Raw genomic sequence first — 25,234 nt, forward strand, 5'->3', positions numbered from 1 at the left:
CAAAAGGATGTTGTGTGCGCACTATCCACTGGCTTTCTAAAGAACCCTGGGGAAACACTGTTTTCAATTTGGAATCTTAACTGAATCACATTTAGTACTTGTGGAAAATTGATTTTTGTTTCATCATGTTTCAACAATGTCATACTAATGGTACACGACACTAATGCCCGTTCCATATAGACTTTTAAAGCAAAGTAAGATGTCTCTGGATAAACAATACCTGACTTAAATATTTTCATTTACTAAATAATTATGCACATATAATCCTTCAAAGAGTACAATTTGCTGCTGATTTTCTTTTTGCAGTTTTAGTGTCAAGGTCGATGCTTTCAGGCTGCTCCTTAGAAATATGTGTTGCCCTTTCCTTCTGTCTGTGTCTGGTTGATAGAGATGCTTTTGTTTTGTTGGTACACGGGATGCCTCTTATACTTATGGGGACAGAAGGGGGCAGTGTGAACACAACAACCTTAGAAAGACATAATTGACTGCAGCATGGTCCATTCTAGTACCTTCACATGGCCCTAGCATTTAATCTCAAATGGAGGATTATTATTAATCTGTCAATTGAAAAAAAATAATTCAAATTTTTATAGTCTTCTGAATGCAAAAAAAGTTTTTTATCTGCTCTTTTTACTTAAATATGCTGTACGATAATTGTAGTCACAAAAATGCAAGCATGATGGCTCTAACCTCATATCAGCTACTCGCAAAGCCATGATGCCACTAGATCTCTAAAAGCACCTTGAAAAGAAAAATGTTCGGTCGTCTCATATTCCTTACTGACTATATGGTAATATGTCAAATGAAAGTGCCTCCCCAACACATTTATCTACTCTCTTTGCATCTAATCAATCCCCTAAATAAATGAAAGTGAGCCACAACTAGATGTCATCACATTTATCTGCAGGCATGCCTCACAGTGCACACACCTTAATGCTGTTACTCTAAAAGAGGGTGGACTGTGGAAATACTGATGGGGCTATTTGACAGCTCAGATGTATTTTCTTCAACATGTTTATTTCATTATGATGAGGATGGAAAATATAGCACAAGCCTTGCTGTGTTGTTGTATTCTGTGAGACATCAAAGCTGGTTTAGATGATTTTGTGTGGTTTGGTATTAAGGCTTGTTTTGCAAGAGACATGTTGGGAAAATCTGATTTACAGGCAGCATGATTCTCAATTTCAGCCTGGCGCCACCATGCAGACGATGGGCCCGTTTCGTTTGGATTCACCCCGGTGATCGCTTCTGATCGTTGACGTGAAGCCAAGTGAATCAGAGCAACGTTCTGTCTTCTCCAGCTAACCTAAACTTCTGTTTTGAGATCTTTTAAAAACCAGGAAATACGGAGGTGTCCAGTCAAACCGTCCTGTCTTTGTTCATGAGCAAGTGGAGAGTTGAGCCATGGAGCTGATGGAGTCAAGGAAAGAATGTGAGTGGAGAGAGGTGCTACTGTGTCTAAAATATCAATGAGGGAGATGCTGCCAAGTTTTGGAGCACACAAGAGGGAACAGGTCCCCTGTTAACATCGAGTGGACCAGGCAGTTCTGCACTGCTTAACTGTTAATATCTTTTATCCTACAGAGAAGATTTTATTTTATTTTAACTACATCATTTTAAACATCGTCTACTGCTCCCTTCCCTCAGTATTTATACACCGCAGTGAGTTATTAGGGAGTGTGTTCCTTGAAAAAGTTTAGGTGACTACAACATCTGTCATTCAGTCATACTGTGGAGCTTAACAATACACTGGAACAGTGTGTTTGCCCAGGTGAGTCTTTAATGTGAAACTCTGCAGAAAACATGCCAAACAAATTCATCAGTAGAACAATACATGTTCCTTGTGTTTCCACACTCGTTTGATTTCGAAGATATTTATCTTAACAGGATAATAATTTGTGAAAGTCTCTGACATTTGTGGCTAGCTAGCATGATAATAAATCCATGGCTTGGAACATTTTTTAGTTAATTAGAGTCAATCAATCCAAACTTTGCTCACTTACCGGTGTGAAACCGGAGTATAATGAGCAGAAATCAGCATGGTGATTGGAAAACACAAATTACAGCTGTTAAAGAGAAACTCATCCACTTTTCTTCTGTTGATGCCAATGCCTGCTGCGAGGATTTAAAATTAGCATGGCATTCCTTTAATGGATGTTGGGGGAATGTGCTCCTCTATAATTAAAAAACCTGTTAATATCCTTGCAGGCTAAAATAAGAGGGGTTAGTATGATTAAATGACAAATCTGCAAGAGGACATATTGGTCATTTGACTGTTAAATGTGTCTGCATTTATTTATCCTTCGGAGAAATACACACCTTAATTACTGAACACTGCTTTCATACAGTATAAGCTGTTTATATGTTAGTTTTCCTGTTTATGTGTATTATGAGCAAATGAAGTAACACTACATAATGGTGTGTGACCATACCAGCGAGGTGGTCAGCACTGCTGCTTCAAATATATCATGTGGCATATTAATGAACTTCCCTGATACGTATGGGACATGGTTATGGTTAAAGGCTGTGTGTCTATCTGTGTGCAGAGCTGCATTCATATTATTCTTGACACATTCCATGCACCTTGCATTCATGGTGTAATGATGTGAGTAATAACCTGGTGATGTTAACAGCACCCCACACCAGGACCTTTATCTGTAGCATGATATGACCCGACTGTTAGTGGTCACAATGTATATGACCTCAGCTGGTTGTAATTTCCTCTCAGGAGCTCTTGGAAAGGGAGAGCTTATGTTGTTGAGCTCATGTCGTCGGGGCTGCTAACAGCAGCTTGCCATTGTATTAATTATTGTCAGGGAATCCAAGGGGTGTAGATAATACAGAATGCACTGGTTGGTCCCATTTGTTTCACTTGTCAGTGGAGTGAATAATTGGGAGTGCTGACCATATTAGACACAGAGAATTTCTAAAACATACGACTCAAACAGTCGCAACACAAAAGTATGGCTGGGAAATTAAAAAGCTTAATGTCTGAGAATTTCAAATCAGTATGGAATAATTTGCTGGCTTCCCATTGCCAAAGGAATTTACTGAAGTTTAACTCTGACAACAGAACAGAACAGTTATTGTGATTCACAGTAAAACATACCCTTTAGAATATTGTTTTGAATTACAGAGACCTTGTTCATGATTGTATTTTACATTTACTATACATACTACCTCAACATTATGTCTTTTGTTAAAGATGTTACTTTAAGGCAACCTGCATCTGCCTCTCTGATGCACCCCAACTTTATTCTTTAAAGGCTTGAGAACATTGATACACTTTTAGTAGAAGGGGGTTGCTAATACAATGGGGCTCATCTTGCAATTCTCCCAAGGAATAACTATCAGTCCTGCTACAGCGGCTTCAGCGTCCCTAGGTGACCGCGCCACTGAGCCCATGCTCGCTCCATCGCACCCCACTCCACGCCTGCTGCCACCCTGAAGGTAGATGCATCACGCTGGGGAGACTGCGCAACAGCAGCCCCCTCTCCCACCAGCCCTCCAAACCTCCTCCACGGCACAGTGGCCTCCTGCGGCCCCTACATATCTATGGGTCTCCACTGCAGCCCCGGTCCCACTAGTCCAGACTCTCCCTCAGGTGAGTCTCCACACCACCTCCATGTCTCCTCCCACATGAACCACACAACTGGTATCCTTTTTGTCATTTGAGAAATGCCACACATACTGTACACACACACATACACACGCTCCTGTGCTCACTCTGAAGGGGACACCGCCTGTTCCTTTCTGCTCACCTCCCGGCTGCCGGCTGACTCTCTGAGCCGTGTCTGTGGTGGCTACGCCATGTGTGGGGATCTAGGGGCTTCAAACAGCAGGCCTCCTGTACTCCCTGAATGGCAAATATAAGTGCCTCCAATTTATTACCCCGTGGACGCTTTATGAATCATCTCTGACTAACTTTGAGCTGAGATGACATGCATGTGCTAATCAGTCTTAGTATCATTATATACGTCAAAAATATTGAATCGAGTAAATCGCGTGACTGCGTCCACTCAAGTTTACCTTGTCCTCACTTTTATTGAATCATCAAGTCAGGGCTCATGTCAGGTTTTCACTACATGGTTATCGTGACTGAAAGAATTCACGATGAAGACGAAATTGCGATATCTAAAGAAAATCTGAAAAAAAAAGCTAGCTAGATGCTGACTGATATATCGATTGTCTGATATTATTGGCTGATATTGGCCTGTGACAGATAAAACGGTATCAGCATATATGTTCCCAATATACACAGGTGAGAAAATTTTTTTTTAGATTACAATGCAGAAAAAGACGCTCAGGATAATCCTCAGTAACTTGACTGTTTCACTTCGCTGATTTCATTTTGGAGCCTCTGCTACATATCGTTGTTTGTGTTTGATAACCACATTTGAGGGACCATTGCAAAAAATAGTGTGTATATCGGCCGATATATCAATATCGTAATCTTTTACTTTGGCTCCAAATGTCAAGTGTCAGTCAGACTCTAATGTCAACAGTCAAATTCATCTTCAGCTTTGTGTATTGTGTGTTTTGTCTCTATTTTGGCAATTACACTCAAAATATGAGTTAAGGGAGCAGGAGAGAGAGTCTGTAACCATAACTGTACAAAAGATACAACAAGAGCACCTTACACATTTTTGGGGAATTTTATCCCCCTTAGGCCAGGTGGCACTCAGCATAAGGGGGCATTAATGCCACCTACTATGACAAAGCAAGAACGGAAAGAGACGGAAATTATATAAGAGGCGATTTTATTACATTATCATTAGGGATGGGACAATATAATTTTTTACTGAGAATCGGGATAAAAAAAAAAACACACAAGTTAATCGTAGTGATTTTTATTATTATCGAGATAATAGTGAATATCCTCACATGAATACCTTGAAAAGGCTGTCTAGCTCGTTGCTGTACAGTCCTACCTCGGTAAGCCTGTCACTGTGTCAGGGCATAGCTTGCACTTTGTATCCCCCATAAAAACAAATTATATGTGTGCATCATGTGTGTAAATACTATGCAATCTAAACTAAAAAATCAACAAGGAGATGAGGATACCACAGTTTATTCTTTTTTGTGCAGGAAGACTTATGATAAATAAGTACTTACCTAAGATTCTTTGATTGTTTTTCAGTTAAAATGATGTGTGTCCTGTCTGTGATGCAATGATGATTTTCTGTTTCTGAACTAAACGTAAGGTGAAAGTGATTCCAGTCTGTTTTAGTTTTGTCGATTGTGGGATATTATCGTGAATCACATATATGTTGGACAAGATAATCATGATCTGAAATGTTCATGTTGTCCCATGCCTAATTATCCTATGTGCATTATTAACGTGATATAAATCTTTCATTTTTAAACATCATGGTTATTTTCAGTACTGGTATATTGTGACATCCCTACTTCAGGTGCAATCTTGTGTCACTTTTATGTCATAGCTAATATCAGGATGTGACAAACTGGTACAATCGTTGCCACAAACAGTTAAAGTTACAGTTTGCTGAGATTCTGTATCAGGAACTCCCAATCAAATCCCCTTAACCCCCTGTTTCCATATCCAGAGCAGTGATATCACATTATAAGATCATTTCACACATAACTGTGATCTCTTCTAAAATCATTTAAATACACTGAGACAGATGTTTAAACAAAGGAACCCTGCTTGTGTTCAGACGTTTGATTTAAATGTTACTGCTGATATAATGCTGCTTCATAATTTAGTATTTACTGTAACCTGCAGTTTGTATTCAATCTTGTCTCACTAAAGCCTTTTTAAAGATGCTTCCTGCAGCATCCTCTGTTTTTCCCCCCTTTAAACGTTTTTTATCACACAAAAACCTCTAAACTATAACAGTTTCACCAGCACATAAATTACAACTTTCACTTTATAGGTTGCCATACCACACCACACTTAGTTAACAAATATTTTACAAACAAGATGCTATCACCCTCTCCATGATATTAATATGATATGTTCTCTGATCTGTAAACAGCTGGTTATCTTGCTTTTCCACGATAAGAGAAAGTGCTGAGGATTTACGCTTGGTGAGCACATTTGGGCTGAATCTTTCACACGTCACAAATTGCAGATGGGAAGCAGTGATCTTGAACAGCCGATCACATTTCCGTGACCATCTGACACCTTCCATTTAGGAAAATAATACTTTCTATCTTAGCATACCCCCTCTGCAGCAGCCAGCAAAAGGAATTATGCCTGGTAGACTTTGCTATTCACAACTTTGGAGCTTCTCCTTTTGTTTTGTTCCGTTGCACTGATTAGATTAAAGTGTTCACTCTTTCATCAGTTATTCAATGCCACAAAAACGTCTAGGTTTGTGTTATTTAGTTTAATTTTCCTGTGTTATAAATAAAGAGACTTTCGTGCTATAATGTAAGCATTTCATAGGAAGTTGTGTAGCTGAGGATAAAAATAAGGAGCTTATTGTATGAAGTAGATAATCAGTGCTGGGATCTGTTGTGTACCTTTTTTTTTGCAGCATCTCTTTGAATGAATTACAGTATTTAAATCTCATGTAACTTGTTTTTTTTTCGCTCTAATATCTTCCCTCTTGTGTTCCCATAATGTTGAGGACAAAAAGACTTTTTATCCATGGAGGTAGATATGGTATCTGAGTAATATGACAGATAAATATGAGTCGGGTTAACTGGTACAGAGAGTTGTAAATCACTGTGGTGTGATTCTTTGTCTCAAAGGGTTTAATTAGTCTGGAAATTCTTCTCTTATCTGATGACCCCCCCCTCCTTCCCTTCCCCTCCCCTCCCTCTGCACACTGCAACAACTTACAACCATAAACGCCCTGCAATCTGAAGACCAGTGGCCTCAGGAGACTGAGTTGCTACAAAGAGCTGAAAGAGTTGGAAATGGTCATTTTATTGCGTTAGAATAGCTCGCTTGAGACTTGGGTAATGTAGTGCTAACTGAGTGCTAACACAGATAACAGTATGTGGCTCCGAAGTGAAATACAGTGGACTTCTACTGTAATGCTCTTTGTGGTGTCAAGTGAAAACAAGGCAACACAGTAATGGCCGTACACAACAATGCAAAACACAAATTAATACTACAGTATCACAGTTTTCCTTCAGTGATGATTGTTATTTGAGATGCAGAGCACAGTCTAATCAGTCATCTCATAAGAGTTCATGTAGATTGAAATTGCTCAGTATAACTACAAGTGGGGGATACGCAGGCTGCGTGCTTGTCAAATACTCAAACATCAAACCGCTTCCATCTATTATAAATGCTACCTATATGTGGCCTGTTATTGCTTGACGGTAGCATGGTGTTGCTCTATTTCATAGTACATGAACAAACCCATTTATCCCTATCTGTCATTTCATAACTTGTGAGGTATCTGTCACTTGCGGTCCCACGGGAGTCCTGCATGTAAGTTTTTTTACTCTAATTGAGCTCTTTATTTAATTGACAGTTTACTGTGTCCTAATAAGTCATTTGAAGCTGTTTGTTTTTGATTGGATTTTTTGCAAGAATGTGATTTTTTATTTTGTGCTTATTTTAAAACCTGCAACTATTTGGTGTGAACCTGATGATGATGATGATGATTAGAGGTTTTCTTGTTGCCTGATTATTCATGATGAAAAAGGGTCATAGTAGGGGAGGGAGTTTTAATTTTGGATGATGAGATTAGACAGCTTTGTTTTCAAGTTTTTCAAAGACATCCAGACCCCAAACTTCACTGTGGCTGACGTGAACGAAGGTACCTTAACGTATTAAGACATTAACTAGATCATACAGGACTGGAAGTACCTCAGGGCTTTTTTGTTTATTGGTTGTTTTTGGTAAAGTGCTATTAATTACATATATGACAACAAGGAGTCTTTCTTCATTATCAGTAAACTTAATGGGAAAACACCCGGTCTTGTGAAAGTGTGCCGGTATATTGAATCTAAATATCCAAACAGGACTTTCACATACAAACACAACACTACTGTGCACTGATGGATGGTGTATTAGGTTTCCACCCTTTGTGTTTTCAGGCCTGCAGGTAGTGACACAATGACCTGATGACAACACTATTTTTATTTTGTTTCTCTGTTTTTATAAGTTTACATCTCTTTGTGCATGTGTTGTGTTTTCATGCTGATGCTTTTGTCACACACAGATTGGGGGGGGGGGGGGGGGGGGGGGTATGTGCTTAATTCTATAGCATAAACAACGTGTGTACATTATAGTGCATGTGTTATTTATGATACAGATGCAACACTTGAGTTTGCGTAGAGCACCTTTCTTTTTGAAGGACTAGCAGGAGCAGAATGAGATGAGGGGTTATTTTGGCGATGGAGATTAAGGCAGGGGCTTTTTGTCATTTGTGCGAGACAAGCCATTCATCCATCCAGTTCACAGCCAAAAAAAGGCTGGTCCCAGAAATTAGCAGTTTCAGCTCAGCAGCAAAGTCGTCGGGCTGTGAAGGCAGAGAGAAATTGACTAATTAGCAATGCGCACTAAAACTTGACGGTTCTCTCTATAACAGCGAGGGAAAGACTCGGTTTTTCTCCCCCTTTCTCTTTTCTTTCTTCCATAGATGTTTGAAATCGCAGTCATTTACGCTCGACAGTTTTTACAATAGCCTTGAGCCATAATTTTGCGAGTCTCTCCAGCATCCATACCCCTGCATGGTCTCTCTCCACCGGCCATGCACGACCGTTTCTCTCCCCAACCGTGGATTTCCTATTACTCTCGTTACGACTCACTGAGCCCCAGGCCCAAGGATAATGATGTGTTGTTTCTTGGTAGCATAATTTGTCACACGTATATTTCTTCTTCTTCTTCTCTTGCAGAAAGCACAGCTCCCTCTCACACACTCACACACTTCTTGTTAATTCAGAAGAACAAATGATCAACGTCAACAAATAACCTGAAATAGTGACTTTATGAGTTGGAATCAATGGTTATTCTGAGGCACCACCGACTATAGACTTAAAAGAAAAGAGGACACTTCTTTTTTTTTAAAAGGAGAACAAAGGAAAAATTCAAGGGAGATTATTTTGGGGGAACCTGAAGCTTACTTTCTGTTTTTTTGTCAAGAAGCTGAAGTCAGGTAAGTTTGGCTCCTTCTCAGGCGAGCTGCTCACATCATTTAGTTGTGACAGGCGCTTTTAGTGAATCCGGCGACAAACGTTTGCAGCACGCTTGTGCCAAGTTTTACACACATTACGCACATAGAAATAGCTTTCGTGTAGTGCCGAAGTAACGATCGATGTGCATTTTTACGTTTAACTTTGCCGAAAGCTCGCATTTTCAGGCGAATATTTTCTCGATACTCACGTCCGCGTAACTCAGGCAAGGCTAAAAGAAAAAAAAAGCGAAAACGCGCCCGTACCGCTGCTGCTGCTGCTGACGGCTCGGAGACAAACTAATTGCTTTTTTTGTATGACTCCCTTAAAATCTGTGCGATGTGTAATGTCCTCATTGTGGGGGTGTGCAGCAGGATAGGAGAAGGGATAAGTGTACGCCGAATGCTGCATGTTCTCCGTCCACCGTGGCGGCTCGTCGCTTTTTCCTTATCCGACAACTTCAGCCGAGAGCAGGGGGGGACGCGCTGCAGCATCTCCGTATCCTCGTTTTTTTGTTTTGACAGCGCCCTTCACAAACCTCAGCCCCTCCATTTAAAACCACCACGCGTCTTTTTTCCGAGTTGAGAAATGAATAAGACCGGCACGCCGTGGGAACTACTGCGTTTTTGTTTGTTGCTTTATGACCAGAGCTCAAAGTTGAAAGCGACCGGAGCCGTATTGGATGTTGATTGTCGCCGGCAGGCATGGCGTGATGGTCGCTCCCCGCCGGACGGACGCGAGATCTGTTCAATGACTTACTCGAGAAATCGTTTTCTGTTGTAATAGTTGACTGATCGCATCTGTAGGCTACCGTGTGTTGTGCAAAATAAATGACCTGAGGTAAATGGCTTGCATGCTTTATTTGTTGCCTAGGTGGCGTTCACAGTCAGGAAGTCATGTCCAGATCGGGTGATAGAACATCCACCTTTGACCCAACACACAGTGACACCCTGCTGCACGGGCTCAATCTGTTATGGAGAAAACAGCTTTTCTGTGATGTGACTCTCACTGCCCAGGGACAGCAGTTCCACTGCCACAAAGCTGTGCTGGCATCCTGCTCCCAGTATTTCAGATCTCTCTTCTCTTCTCATAATGTCATCAACAATGAGGGGAGCAAAGGGGACCAGGGCAGCAGTGGGACCCCCTCATCCTCTCCCGATGACAAGCTGGTGACCCCCAGCGCCAGGCCCATCAATAACCTGGTACTCCAGGGCTGCTCCTCCATTGGACTACGATTAGTGCTGGAGTACCTGTATACTGCCAATGTGACTCTTTCCCTGGACACAGTGGAAGAGGTGCTGTCAGTCAGCAAGATCCTCAACATCCCCCAGATTACCAAGCTCAGCGTGCAGTTCCTCAATGACCAGATCTCTGTGCAGAACTACAAGCAGATCTGCAAGATTGCTGCACTCCATGGACTGGATGAGACCAAGAAGCTGGCCAACAAGTACCTGGTGGAGGATGTGCTGCTGCTGAACTTTGAGGAGATGTGTGCCATGCTAGATGCTCTGCCACCTCCAGTGGAGTCAGAGCTGGCTCTGTTCCAGATGTCAGTCCTCTGGCTGGAGCATGACCGGGAGACTCGCATGCACTATGCGCCGGACCTTATGAAGAGGCTGCGCTTCGCCCTCATACCTGCTCCAGAGCTGGTGGAGAGGGTGCAGTCTGTTGACTTCATGAGGAGTGACCCTGTGTGCCAGAAACTACTCCTGGATGCCATGAACTACCACCTAATGCCCTTCAGGCAGCACTGCAGGCAGACCGTGGCCAGCAGGTGAGGATGAGACAGACAAATGTACACAGACACAAAAAGAGGAAAACACACAGACATGAGTTCACACACACACACACACACACACACACACAGAGCTCTGAGCTGTTTGAGAGTGGATGGAAGGCGATTAAATGCCTCCCCCTTGTTAAATTTTAACAAATTGCCTACTCAAGTATTGCCCACTCGCTCAACCACTGGTCCCACCGCATGTGTAGTCTGGACCATGTAGGTGGTCAGTCAGAGCTGTGAGGTTTGAGGCCCAGTAAATGAGGATTGAGGGGGTTTTCCTGTACAAGAATGCCAGCTGTCAGGGGGCTTGATCTACTCTCTGCTACACTGTATCCACAATTACAAGGTTACCTCACATTTTAGTGATGAAAAAAACAAATCTTTATTTCCTCACACATCTGTGTAATTGCTCTGTAATCAGTGTAGACAAGATGCAGAAAACCAGATAAAGGCGTTGCGTTTGATGTGTAGCAACTCATGAATACAATTTCAAATGCTGTAATTGAATTGTTACCAAAATTACATGGTAATTGCATTACAAGAATACGTCAGCTATTGAGGCCACAGTAAGCAAAAATACAGTCAGAGGCAATTTAATATATATTCGAGTGTATATTATATAGAAAATGCAGCATTTATCAATGAAGCAGCAATCTGACGATGCTTCCTATATTCAGGCTAGACGCACATGTCTCACTCACTAAGAAATAGGCCAAACTGCACGTCTGACTTCCGGTTTTGTCCTGATCAGCACTTTGAGGAGTAGGTAAATAGACAGACACTGTCAGTGAGTTGATTGATTGACGGTGCTGTTGTCAGATTTTGTTTACAGTGCTGGCTGTACAGTCAAGGCTGAAATTATTTTGAGTAGCGATGGCCTCAGTATTCAAATTTAATCTTATATTTTCAAGGAGCAATTTAGAGCCCTGACACTGAGAATCTCCAAACTTGAAAATCAATTTTAGCACGAAGAATCTTCAAGTGGAATCATTTTCCATGTATCTTGTTTTCCTCATTATCACAATAACATATCTATCCCCACATATGGACCTAAATGAGCAAAGAGTCAGGAATCCTCATAATTAGTTTCACATGCCACTGTTTCTCTCCTCTCTCAATTAATCACCATTATCTATGTCCAGGGGCTCATTTGCATATGAATAACCCCAAAACACTTCAGAGTGGGCCAGTAGCCGAGAGAATGTACCGAGACGACGGTGATTTACCCAAGCATAAAAAAAGAAAATATGAAAAAGGGGAAAAAAAGGTGAATGTGACTGAATATAAAGGCCAGCTACTCTTAATCTTTTTTACTGCATATTGTGATTAATTGGTGGATTTGTTATGAAATCCATTAGGCGCCAGATAATGGTCATTAATGTACAGTAAAGTGTGCGGCTTTTGGGTTATATATCATATACAAACAGCAGGAAATATCTCACGACTGGCTGAGAGATGTCACATGAATCATCTCAGCCAATGAAATGGAGACACTGTATAGGCAGGTTTATGTACTCAATTGCGCTTTTAGCCTCCAGCATGGCACCCTGCACGACCATCTTCACTTCACAGCTAATTGAAAAGATATCTTTAGAGTACAATAACCATTCAATAACACATCAGTACTCTGTTGAGCAATTGTTTTGTTAATCATGATAAACGTGACCACATATTGCTTTATTAGTATTCTCAAGTTCAGTATTTGTGCACAGGCAATAAGCAGTTATTCATTTAACCATACATGTGTTCTTTATTTAATTCAATGATTACTCCATTCATACATTTAGTATTTTCAGAGTGAAACATAAGAAATATGGCGTGCAAGTGCTTTTAATGCTATCAAAGGAATTATGTAAATGAAGGAACTGAAGGTGTCCAGGCTCCAGTGTTCCTTCGGGGGTTTTATTTCAAGCCTTAATACCTGTTTTGTTCTCTGTTTCCTAACACTTGTCCACACACCCACACTTTCTGACATTACAGAATCCGTTCCAATAAGAGAATGCTGCTACTGGTGGGTGGGTTGCCTCCTGGACCTGATCGTCTCCCCAGCAATTTGGTCCAGTACTATGACGACGAGAAAAAGACATGGAAGATCCTCACAAGTGAGTAGCAAAAGGCTCTGCTGCTCTTCTTTTTTCCTTCCTTTTTAACCCGAGGCATCTTGTGTTCATGGCTTTTATGATGAGAGGAAGTTGTTCCTATGGATGACTTTAACACAGGTTAATTTCCAACAGAAAATGAGGGGAAGGAGTTCCCTAAATCCTTTAGGTAATAATGTATCACTATCACTTTTAATATAAGTTTTTAATCAGAGCGTGACTTCACAGCACTGTGGAGCGTCATGCCCGGTTTCCCTTGTTTTTTGCTGAAATATGCTGGCAGGATGCATGATGAGATTTACTCGAATCTAATGATCTATTGTGGCAGAGATAGAACAATAATGAATGCCATCTATTCCTCGATAGCTTTTAAATGTAGCTTGATTAGTCCCTCACAGTGATCGATACATGAGATTGAATTACCCCATTCGTACTAAAAGGTAACATGGAATTACCCTGCTGACCTATGAGTTAAGTATTGAGAGACGGATGGTGTTAGTGCAACACAGCTGCTGTAATGAAGTTGCAAACATTCAAAAACATTGTATGAGAAAATTGACTAAATAGCAAAAATTAAAGACATATCCTGTAATCTGTAGGGATTTTTACTAGGGTGCAGTTTATGATATTGTTTTCATGATGTCATATTGAAAGCAAGTTGCACTCATTTTTAGAAAAATCTACTCTTTTGAAAAAAATGTTGTGTCCATAGAGAAAACATTTGAAGACATCCCGCAGATCTCACCTCTTTAAAGTGTCCTATGCTCCATTTTCTCTCTGTCTTCCTTGACCTTTTGAGGCTCACCACTACATCGTTGCCATATTGCAAAGGTCAAGTGAGAGCTAATGGGAAACCATATTTGTGCTTTGAATCATCATTGCCGGATATATTGAGTTTTTGTCCTCTTGTTTTGGTTGGAACCATATCTCAGCAGCGTCTCTTCATTTGTACATATTAGCCATAGGGTCTGTTTTTTTATCACTGTGCAGTTTGTGTTAGCACTTGATGCCACAAGTTTTTCATGAATCCAGCGTGGTGTCTCTCTTGTTGTGTCTTAAATTCAAAGGAAGTTTTGGACACTTTCTCACCCTCTGCTGGAAAATTTCTTGGCAGCCGTTTGTTATTTTAGCTCCTGTTTGGACAAATCTATCAGGGTGCATTTTACCAAAGGAGCCGTTTATACACAACAGCCTGAAACTCACTGTTGTTTACGTAGTCATTTTCTCATTTAGCTCACACTCATGGGTATAAACTGCAACAAGCAAAAGGTCAACAGGGATTTCCATCACTCAGAACTAAAAAGTTAACACTCAAATGGTCCGTGGCCAAGTGGAAGGACAAAACTGCAAAATCATCCCCTTAACACATCAGTGACCATCTGATGTAGCCTCCACACAATGGATGTGGAATAGAAGATTATTAACATTCAATCATAACTTTTCAATGAGGCGAAACCTGAGAGGGACAGCCTTTGATTAAGACATTCATCAACACAATTTGGGAAAGAATCTGATCCCTCCACGTTGATATATCTACTGCTCGCTGATTCCAGTGTAAAGTTTGCCATCTAGTGTACCCACAGCAGCGTGGACAGACACGAGACAAAGGCAGACACAGGCTCAGTCACAATGCTGGACCATTCCCCCTCTCCTGCTTTGATATTAAAATCTCCCACTTGGAAATGGACCTCATCTACGCAGCGTGGTTTAGAACAAAGGAATTCTGCTCAGCAGGATGCAATTGTAATGGTGTTAAAGGCACGTCAGAGCTCGAGCAGCAGTGGTGCATTAGCTGTGGAGTCATTCAACCAACCCCGACTGTGCCTCTATGCAGAGGTTTCTGACTCCCTCTAGTGAGCCCTAGAGCTCACTGTAGACTGGAGTGATGGCGTCCATCTCTTAAGAGGACGTGCTCATCCTGCCATCCTGTGGCTGTTCACCCCTGGGGTTAGTGAAAGATTTCAGGGAGATAGGTGGATGAATTTCACCCTCTTTTTTCAGGTTATATTCTCAGTAAAGCTCTTGCACATTGTAGAAGGGAGAATAATTAATGTGTTATTATTTCCACCAGACTATTATCTTAGTGATTATAGCCTGCCACTTATACCACAGTTCAGAGGTATCTGAGAAACCTGTAGAGGGAGGGCAAATGTCCCAAATCCTCCTACAGTGCTCCTCTCACTGTAGCCTGTGACATACTGTAAAGCGGTAATCTTCTTTTCACGTGGGTGCGAGATGATTTTTAGTATGAGTACAAGTCGCTAGACATCAAATAAAAAGCCGCCCATCCGTGTCCTATATACTGCTGACTGAATGATAATGTAAATAGCATGTAAGGGAATTTGGCAGTCATATGGCACTCGTCTTTGAGGTGCAGTGGAGGCAGGCAACCTAATCCCCTCGTTCGAGATAAAGCTGTGTTTAGTGTATGTAGTATTAGTTCCTATCTGAGACTCCCCTCCCATAGAGGACCGGCACATGTCAGGCAGCCAGAGTGAGATTGCAGGGAGAGGCCAATTGGAAAGAAATGAGATTCAAGGCTGTCTAATTTTGCAGCAACTGTGATCCATCAGGCATTGGGGGGGTGACAGTGGAAATGACTGATGGAGACAGACAGGTGGGCTTTAACATTTCACTGATTTGTGCTCAAAAAGCACCGGGCCTGAGATTTATTGAGTGAACACGATCATGTTCATTATGACTGTCACCTAAGACCATTTCTCTACATCTCAATGGGGTCACTTCAGCAAAAAGAAGATGGAGGAGAAGAGAGGAGGGGAGCACAAAAACATACACAAGGGGAAATCCTCCACGCAGGGCTCTGCTGCAGCTGTGGGGCTGTAGCCATTGATGCTAACGTGTGCTAACGTAGAATGAGCAGCATGACACACTAAAGATCGTATTTACTGAATATGCGCAACGTATTTCTAGATAAATGGCTGCTGTGGGATATTTTGATATTAGAGGAGGAGAAAAGGAAAAGTGTTGCAGTGTAATAAAAAGTTTGATTCCTTCTCAGATACATAGATACAAGCAGATAGACAGTTAGTCAGATAGAAAGATGGATAGAAACAGCAGTCCGTTTACTCTGCTTCATACTTTCATTTGTTCCAGCTTAAGAGTCAACAGGCTTGATTCCCCACAAGAAATCACTTCCTGTGGATGGATGACTGGAAGTTTACAAAACCAAAGCAATGAAGAGGAGAAATCAATCCCATAACATTGGCTCACATTGACAATTGTGAATAGATCTTTTCCTGTGTCACCGTAACAAGACTGTCGGCCTGCTGTAGCGAGTACATCGCAAATTAAATCAATGTTGACATTAACATGAGCACTCTCGTTAAACAATAGGACATGCAGCATGACAAAAATAAAAATAGTCCCTGGATGAGAAACACAGCCAGGACAAATACTGCATTGTGTAGTGAAGATAATAATTTTATAGATGTTATATGAATTGTTTAATTGTGACTAACTTTTTTGAAAGCTTCAATGTAGTTTTTTGTATTATAATTCATTGAAGGAAAAAAAAAGATTTTCTTTTAGGATTATGTCTAAGGGCATTTATTTTCGTATGACGGGAAATTCTTAAAAAATAGAGAAAAGAGTGCTTAGCTGCAGCGCTAAAGGTGCAAAATATAAGATGTAAGATTTGAGTGTGCAGATGTTTTTTTTAACAGAGTTAAAGAAGTTTATATGAAGACATTTGGCAAACAAACAAAAACCCCTCCTGTACAAAATTCTATGTTCTGGGTTGCACGACTGAATATGTAAATTGGTAAAGCTTTACATTCTGGTCCTTCTAACAACGAGACTATATATGTGTTAATAATGACATAGTTCAAACATTATGAGACATTATTAAACAATTAGATGCACTTACACAAAACTTGTTCAACCCTCCGGTTCTTAGGGCTCAATTACACTTCTGCTATTGTGCTAAAGGAAAAAGCCAATAAAAATAATCTTTAAAGAAATGGTTAACAGGTGCAAAATAAAGGACTTATAAACCTTAACAGGGCACTGTTCTCATTTTAGATTTGGAAGCTGCGTAGTGACCTTGTAATGAATTCTAAATACATAATGATTAATCCTATGCTTAGTAATGGTGTAACAATAACATAATAGGCATGATAGTAAAACTCAATATATGTGGTTTGTAATGCAGTTAACAATTGTAAAAACTTAAAGAAATGACTAACTTCTGTAACCAATCTTGCATGCTTGTGACCTAACAATGGACATGTTTTATTATTAACACTTATATACTCTTATAAAGATTAATAAGAATCTTATATGTACCTAATATAAAGCTTAATCCATAAATAAACAGTGGTCTTGTTTATTCCGAGATAATGTTTTCAGCACCCTAATTGTTACAACGATTTACTGTGTTTTTGAAATTAAACTTTATGTTCATGGGGTAATTTAGAGTAAGTTTATTAGACTCAATATAAGTTCCTGGGTTGCATCAGTATAGATATTTCACTGTATTATATGTGACACATGTAAAATAATAATAATAATAATAATAATAATAACTTTTATACCATGAAATTAGGTGTTTGTTTTTTGAGAAGGTTATCATTCCATGAAAATGTCATACCATTACAACCCTAATTAGGGTTAAGGTCAGGGCTGCCTCCATTTGGGGATATTCTACCACACAATGTTTATTGGGGTTTACATTAGCCTTGTATTCGTAATGTTAACTATGTACATTTATAAGACACCATATAAAAGCTTTCATGTTTTCGTGACTGGTGCCTTTGATTTTTGTGTCTCGTCCAGTAATGCCTTACAACAGCGCCCATCACTGCGTTGTGGAGGTGGAGAACTTCCTGCTGCTGCTGGGTGGAGAGGACCAGTGGAACCCCAACGGTACAGTAACACCACAGACTGAACGTCTCGCTTTGCCAGGGACCTCACGCGGCAAATACGTCAGCGTTTAATTAATTTAGAGAGCGCTCCTCTGCGCCAGAGTTGATGCAAGTTCAAAGCCATCAGAGTTAATGCAACACTTTCAGATAGTCTCAAACACTCATCCCAGAGCCAGATCAGCTCTGAGTGGACAAACAACACTCCAGTCAACACTTGTAAATAATTGGCAATGAAAAATAACTGTTACTGACACTGAAATATTTGTGGTGTAAAAGTGTTTAGTGCTTTTTGTGAAAACGTTGGTAACGCCACACCGTAGAAAGAAACAAAGACTGTAAATGATAAAAAATAAAACCAATAACCTTCCTGTTGTTCTTATTACACTCATTATCATTACAATACAACAGTAAACATCAACACTGTTTACAACTGGCATTTCTATAGTACTTCATGAATCCAGGACTTTGGCAAAGAGCTAGCCAATTAGAACCGAGCATTGTCATAGCCTGCATTGCACCATTAAGACTCACTGAACTACTGTAAGTCATTAAAGTAGCTAGTGGTACTGATCTTGATTTTATCTGTTTCACAGGAAAGCACAGCACAAATTTTGTCAGCCGCTACGATCCCAGATTCAACAGTTGGATACAGTTGCCTCCGATGCAGGAGAGGTAAGTCTGTTTGTGGCTGGATACAGAATTGTTCTTGTGTAGGTACATTTAGATCTGATGATGAACAACTTTGTGGTGAAGTGATTTAATAGATTTAGTATTTTTTTCTTTAGATTTTTTTTATCAGTTTGCATAAAAACACTGTACTGTAAGTCTCTAAATTACTATCTTTACAATTCTGTTTATTTTTATGAAGTCATTATAATTCTAAAAAAAGTCTTAAACCCTGAACAGATCTTTTTCTTTCCACCTTACACATAAACTGGAAAGTCCTATGATATCTCTTGTCATTGCTGGTTTAATGATGTTGTCTGGTTGACACTTCCTTCCTCAGGAGAGCCAGTTTCTTTGCCTGCCGCCTGGATAAGCACCTGTACGTGATTGGTGGTAGGAACGAGAGCGGCTACCTCTCCAGCGTGGAGTCCTACAACCTGGAGACCAACGAGTGGAACTACGTGTCGTCTCTGCCGCAGCCTCTGGCTGCCCATGCTGGCTCAGTGCACAATGGCAAGATCTACATATCAGGTCAGGAGAGAAGCCGTCACTCAGTCACAGTCAATATCTTGTCACCCTTTGTCATGAAAAACCCCATTTAAATTCCTGCAATCTATTATCAGTCTGCTAAGTAAAATATACAAAAGGTATCTGATGTTCATTGTTCAGCATATGAAAAAGATAAATACACACATGCATTTTGCTTATATTAAGAATATTTATAATTCTTATTATCAAGCTGGATAATGTGTTGTCATATTAGAACAGCAATGACTATAGACAACAATTATGAATACATACAAAGTCCAGAATAGAGCAGGGATGCAACTAAGTACAAAACCCAAGTACAAACTTCATGTATTTATTAGAATATAGATTGTTTCCTTTTTCTGCTACTTAAAACATCAATTCAACCTCAGGAAAGGCTTTTGCACAATTCCTTTTGTTTGACAGCTACAGTTACTAATGACTTTCTAGATTAAGATTTAATACATGAAACGTGAACAGTTTATTAAATACAATGCATTGTTGTAGATTATATTCTGTAGATTAAAGATAAACTATACCCTTTGCAACATTAAAGTGCTGCTAACACAGTCATTCTGCTTCATAATAAGCTCTCACTTTTAAATGTTGCTGATAATGCTTTGGACTTTTGAAGCAGAAATGCTGCAATGTTAGCTAGCTAGCAATAGCAATGTTAGCTAGTACAACAAACTGGCAACCACATGAAAGGGCAGATGATTCATACAACAGCGGTGTTGCTCATGAATGCAATGGAAGCAGGGGATGGATTGCCACATTTAGTGCCTGAATGTACTCAATAACACCTTTAACACAGCCAAAAATTCACAAGCTCCATTTGAACAAAGTGCGAAAGTGTCAACAGTAATACGATAATATTGTGTTTAAAGAGCACTGATTTATCATCGTACTCTTCTAACAGACTGACTCACAATGAACAGATTTAATTTAAGGATCAAAATCAATGCAGAACGAGATATATCTTGGTTTATTCACACATTCTTCTTCCTTGTCCAACTCCTACATTAATTACTACATTAATACTACTATACGCATTATTGCCACACAAACTTTTACAACTTTATTTCACATATGCAGTAGCAGTCCTTAAGACCTGTAAACAGGCTTTGATGTGTGAATTCACTTTCCCTTTAATCAGGAGCTAGTGAGTGCTACATCTTTTCTGCCTGTCTCCAGGTGCCCAACAGCAAATTTCAAACTCTCCCGTCAGAATGATGGACAGAAAAACAAAGAAGAAAGGCATCCTTATTCCTGAAGACATTTTTTCAATATGAATTCTATACAATAGTAACACTGTCTAAAATCTATAACGCTGCCTCTTGTTTTACTGACATTTAAATCAGTCAAAGACTCATGACACTGACGCAGTAAGCCATAAAGTAAGACAAAATCCTCCTCTTCCGAAAGCTGACTATCCCTGAATCATCAGTGAACTGTGACGTGGCTATTGTACCATATTATGCAGCACAGCAGCCATTAGAATATGAAATTGAAAGAAAGAAGGAATAGAGGCACTAACCTTGAGTGGAACCTGTGGTTGAATAGAGCTGGAGAAAGCACCATTAACACTGACACACCGCTAACCATCAGACAAAAACAAGACATCTAGTCAGTGAAGATAGCATTTGAAAAAAGGGCCAGTAATTGTCTCTGTGAGCACATGTGGCTAGAAAGTATTAATTTATATGTTAAAGATAATTTTAGGATATGGTTTAACATGAGAACCCCGGTAATTATAAGGTTCAGCAGTAGATCAATACATTTTTTTTAATGAGGACTGTCATTGATCAGAATACGCGTGTTTGCCCTACAGCCTGTGTTACAAGAGCAGCCAGTGTGGCACAGCATTAACGGCACAGTTGTGTGTCTACCTGTTGCAGGAGGAGTTCACAATGGAGAGTACGTGTCCTGGCTCTACTGTTACGACCCTATAATGGATGTGTGGGCTCGGAAACAGGATATGAACACAAAGCGTGCCATTCATGCCCTAGCTGGAATGAACGACCGTCTATATGCTATTGGTGGAAACCATTTGAAAGGTAAGTACCCGAGCGTTTCAGGAAATGAACTGAAAAACAGGTCAAGATTGTATAATTTATATTTTCAACATTGTGTGACAGAGAGCCGCCATTGTGAGTGCAACGATGAACTTTATTACGCTCTCTGACCTAGAAGCAGTCTTTCTCTTTCACAGTTTATCATTTAAGATACAAATAAAAAAAAAACAGGACAAACAACTGAGTTGCTGTTTTCTTTCATGCAGTTTGTATTTAATCATTTTAATGGGAATAATAAAAGCAGAGATACTGTCTTTCATTACTTACTTAATTGGCTTTTCGCTGCCACTGTTTCAAGTTCAGCTTGTAAAAACTTTCCATAAGTGCTCTGAGATCTGTCTCAACTGTATCCACATTCAAAAGCAAACTGTTTTTTTTTCCTTTCTGTTTTGTCAGGCGTATGATTCATTACTGCATGTGTGTGTCTGTGCATATCTGTCTTTGTCCGTGGTTTGTTTTTGTGGCTTCTTTACTGTCTTTACTATGTGGCTGTGTGTGTTTGTACGTCCATTTCAGTGTAAAACACATTCAGTTATATGTAGTGAAATGTGCGTTATTAATAAATGGCCTTGGCTTCAGAACATGGCAATATTTAGGTGCTTTCAGGAAAAAGCAGATACTGGAAATATAATCCACACAGCTTCAGAGGCCCTGAGAGGAATGAGTGAAGAAAACAACGACGTCGATGTGTCATTTGTTATTTCTCTCCTTTGTTTACCTGACTATACAGTGTAGTGGCTGTTATGTCACGATCAGTGTATACTGGCTGAACAGTTTAAAGAAAACAGACTAAACTGGACATCCTGTACGGTTTGATTTTATTTTTAGTTGCAGCTAGCAAGTGCAAACAACCCCACAACTCAAGCATGTGGCTTTTTTTTCCTAACGGGGTCCCACCCACTGAAAAACCAGTAAGAAGAGCAAAAAAGTAGATTGCAATTGAGTTTTTTTTTTTTTTTAAGTCCAAGTGGCTTATTTCTTGTTTTCTTCCTCTCTCACAAAGGTTTCTCCCATCTAGACGTCATGTTGGTGGAGTGTTACGACCCAAAAGCTGACCAGTGGAACATCCTGCAGACGCCAATCCTTGAGGGTCGCAGCGGCCCGGGCTGTGCTATTCTGGATGACAGCATCTTTCTTGTTGGAGGCTACAGCTGGAGCATGGTATATTCTCACACATCAGATTAGATCATGTTTAATATAGCAAAGTTCTATATTTGTATTAATATGAACAAATCCCATGAAAAGACCTACAATGCTCTTGTCATAATTCGCTTCTGCTTTGCCTCGATGGGTCTAGACTACTTTCCATTCTTAAAAAGGCTAAATAATATATTTAAATATCTGGGCAATGTAGTTTTTTAGGAATAAATAGTGAATTTGTCTGGGACTATTTTGAGCTGCGGATCCATATACATCCACATCTATGACACTATTGTATATTTAGTGTTGGAAAACATTCCCAAAAGTAAAGTAAAAGAAAGATATTGTGTTAAAGTATTACCGTTAGGTCGTTAGTTTATGTTGGTGGACTAATGTTAGCAACTGTAGCACTCTGTTACTGAGTTACTAAGACGATGCACTTGAAAACATGCTTCACATCCTTTGGACTGTCATGGAAAATCTGAGTCCTTCACAAAGAAATCCACAGTCCAGCAGCAATAAACAACCTAAACAAATCACCCACAAGCTTGTATAGACAACTGAGGGAGATGGAGAAGGGCTCATTTTTCCTGTAGTGTTACTATATGCTCACATATTGCTAATATAAAGGTAATTAATACATATAAATTGTTACTAATTGCTACATAAAGCCCCTTTAAATGTAATCAAGTATCAGAAGTACAAGGAAAAGTAAATCACAAATATATTGATGTGCATGTTTATACTGTATGCTGGGGTCAATTGATTATTGGATTCTATAGTCAGCATTTTTCTGATTATCAGAATCAGTGCCTTGTTTTTTTGTGTTTTTTTTTAGCTCTGATGCAGCAAAGAATCAGCAAAATAACTAGTAACTAAAGATATTAAATAAATGTGGTGGAGTAAAAAGTGCAATATTTGCCCCCAAAATGTGTTGGAGTGGATGTATACCGCAGCAGAAAATGGAAATACACAAATAAAGTACTAGTATCCCAAATTGTACGTGAGTAAATCTACTTAGTTACATTCCATTACCCATTATATGGGACAATACCCAAAGAAGAAAGAGTTTGTTGATTGTAATGGAGGATCATCATCACCAAATGTGCCACCTTGTGTTTTTTGAAGAACGGTGCAGTTCTGTGTCACAGAGCAATAAGCTGCGTCAATCCTTGAATACTCGAGCAATGTTTATTAGTGGGTTTATTGTCTGTTTTTGTGATATTAAAGAATTTTCTTCCCAAAAGAATATAGAAAATCACCAGATTTCATCTTTGACGTTGTCCCACATGTTTTTTGACTACATGCATTTATATAAAACCGTGTTTTCTTAAGATGACTGAAGAGAGTAACTTTGTTTCCTCTTTCCCTCAGGGGGCCTATAAGTCTTCTACCATCTGCTACAGCCCAGAGAAGGGAACATGGACAGAGTTGGAGGGAGAGGTGGCAGAGCCTTTAGCGGGCCCAGCCTGTTCCAACGTCATACTGCCTGTCTGCCTTCCTTTTAACAAATGACAACTACTGGCGTATGAGGGCGAGAAGCAGCAAAGTAAATGGGGGGAGGACGATTGATAAGCAAAACGGTCGTCCACCATTTTGTGACAAACCTTCCGGTCAGACGACGGGGGTGTGTATAAATTATTTTTTTACAGGTTTGACCAGAGCACTTTCGTTATTCCCTGCTGAAAGTTTGACAAAAAAAAAGAAAAAAGAAGACGAAGAAGAAGAAGAAGAAGAATTGTGTAACTCATGTATTTAAACTCATCTGTGTTCTGAGAAATGGTCGGTTTCATGTTTGATTTAATTTAAACTGATAGTAAGTGTTTTTGGCTTCTATAGCACGCATAGTGTTGAACTGAATTATAGCTTTCAAATCCATTGTATCTTGTATTCAGTAGAGGCATAATTCCAGCAAAATGCAGTGTTGTTTCATGGACTGAAAAAGGTGATCAGTCCCAATCTCGAGTTAAACTAGGGCTGGGTGATGATCAAAGTGTATAAATATTCTTCATGGCTCACGTTATAACTCACTTCTCTCTGGGTGGATTGTGCACTTATCCAGCAGCATCACCTCGATGGATCATAACACAGCTGTTCTGTTGTCTTTCTCTAAAAATGAACATATCTTTGTGTCGTATCAGAAACATTCCCTCACTGCGGTTGTCATTATTTAACTCACATTGTAACAACAACCTGATTACTGTAAAAAGAAAAGACACAGTTACACACCAGTCTTTGAGGGTGTGTTCATGTCACCCAGCCCTAATTTTTAACTGATTATCTTGATAATAATTTACATCCAGACGGAAGTCGTGTTTCTGTATAACTTGTTGAACAGAGAGTTCCTCACGGGTTACCTGCTCGCCACACATTTGTGGCCACTGCTCTTCATGATGCAAGCAAAACAAATCAAGGTTTGCTGTTTATTCTGACGCACTAACGTTCACATTAATTATACAGTGATGGTACAATCAAATTGTAATTGCTAGCCGATGTATTTATTGGTGGCGTGTTAACAGATGAGAGGACGTGCGTTTGGTTTGTCCTCCTTCCTATGTTAATGCCAGCAGGCCCGTTTATGAGGCCGCGTAGCATTACCTCGATTTTAATCTTTAATGTATGGAAAACAAACGAGCATACAGTGGCCCTGAATGCACTAATAGTGGACTTTTAATACAGCACTTTTAATTCACTGACATGTAAATTGATTAATGTGCTAAATATCTTCAGTGCAAATGAATCCAATGAGTCCAGTCTAGTCTACGTTATTAGGTGAAAAAATTTACTCTAAATATCGATGCAGTACCTGTTGAATTCTGTAAAGATTTGTTGATTTCATTCTTGTACATAATTGCTTGCAGTGAAACATTTTTGTGCACTCGACCTTGGATTTATTCTCAAATCCTGTTATGTCCTTTGCATTTTAGAATATGAAAATAAATTGACTCTTGATGATTAAAA

The 25,234-nt window shown here is 39.8% G+C and overlaps 1 protein-coding gene across 2 annotated transcripts; it reads left to right on the plus strand.

Annotated features, from left to right (window-relative positions):
- The first annotated feature begins 36 nt into the window (after positions 1-36).
- On the plus strand, positions 37-25,234 carry klhl14 (kelch-like family member 14). Of its 2 annotated transcripts, XM_030404012.1 has the most exons (10): positions 37-1,432; positions 3,342-3,604; positions 9,973-10,873; positions 12,863-12,984; positions 17,776-17,865; positions 18,458-18,536; positions 18,871-19,061; positions 20,957-21,115; positions 22,137-22,294; positions 23,648-25,234. In XM_030404012.1, the coding sequence occupies exons 2-10, from the start codon at positions 3,556-3,558 to the stop codon at positions 23,786-23,788; spliced, it is 1,890 nt and encodes a 629-aa protein (XP_030259872.1). In that variant the 5' UTR covers positions 37-1,432; positions 3,342-3,555; the 3' UTR covers positions 23,789-25,234. The 2 variants fall into 2 exon arrangements, with proteins under 2 accessions (XP_030259872.1, XP_030259873.1); XM_030404013.1 differs by lacking the exons at positions 37-1,432; positions 3,342-3,604 and adding an exon at positions 8,239-9,083.

Source organism: Sparus aurata, chromosome 21, assembly GCF_900880675.1.
Source record: "Sparus aurata chromosome 21, fSpaAur1.1, whole genome shotgun sequence".
NCBI lineage: Eukaryota > Metazoa > Chordata > Actinopteri > Spariformes > Sparidae > Sparus > Sparus aurata.

Excerpts from the sequence above, each read along its gene's own strand:
- klhl14 (XM_030404012.1), top strand. The coding sequence starts at position 3,556 with ATGGGTCTCCACTGCAGCCCCGGTCCCACTAGTCCAGACTCTCCCTCA. Across the intron at positions 12,985-17,775 it reads GACATGGAAGATCCTCACAA|TAATGCCTTACAACAGCGCC; the intron begins GTGAGTAGCAAA and ends TGTCTCGTCCAG. Across the intron at positions 18,537-18,870 it reads TTGCCTCCGATGCAGGAGAG|GAGAGCCAGTTTCTTTGCCT; the intron begins GTAAGTCTGTTT and ends TTCCTTCCTCAG.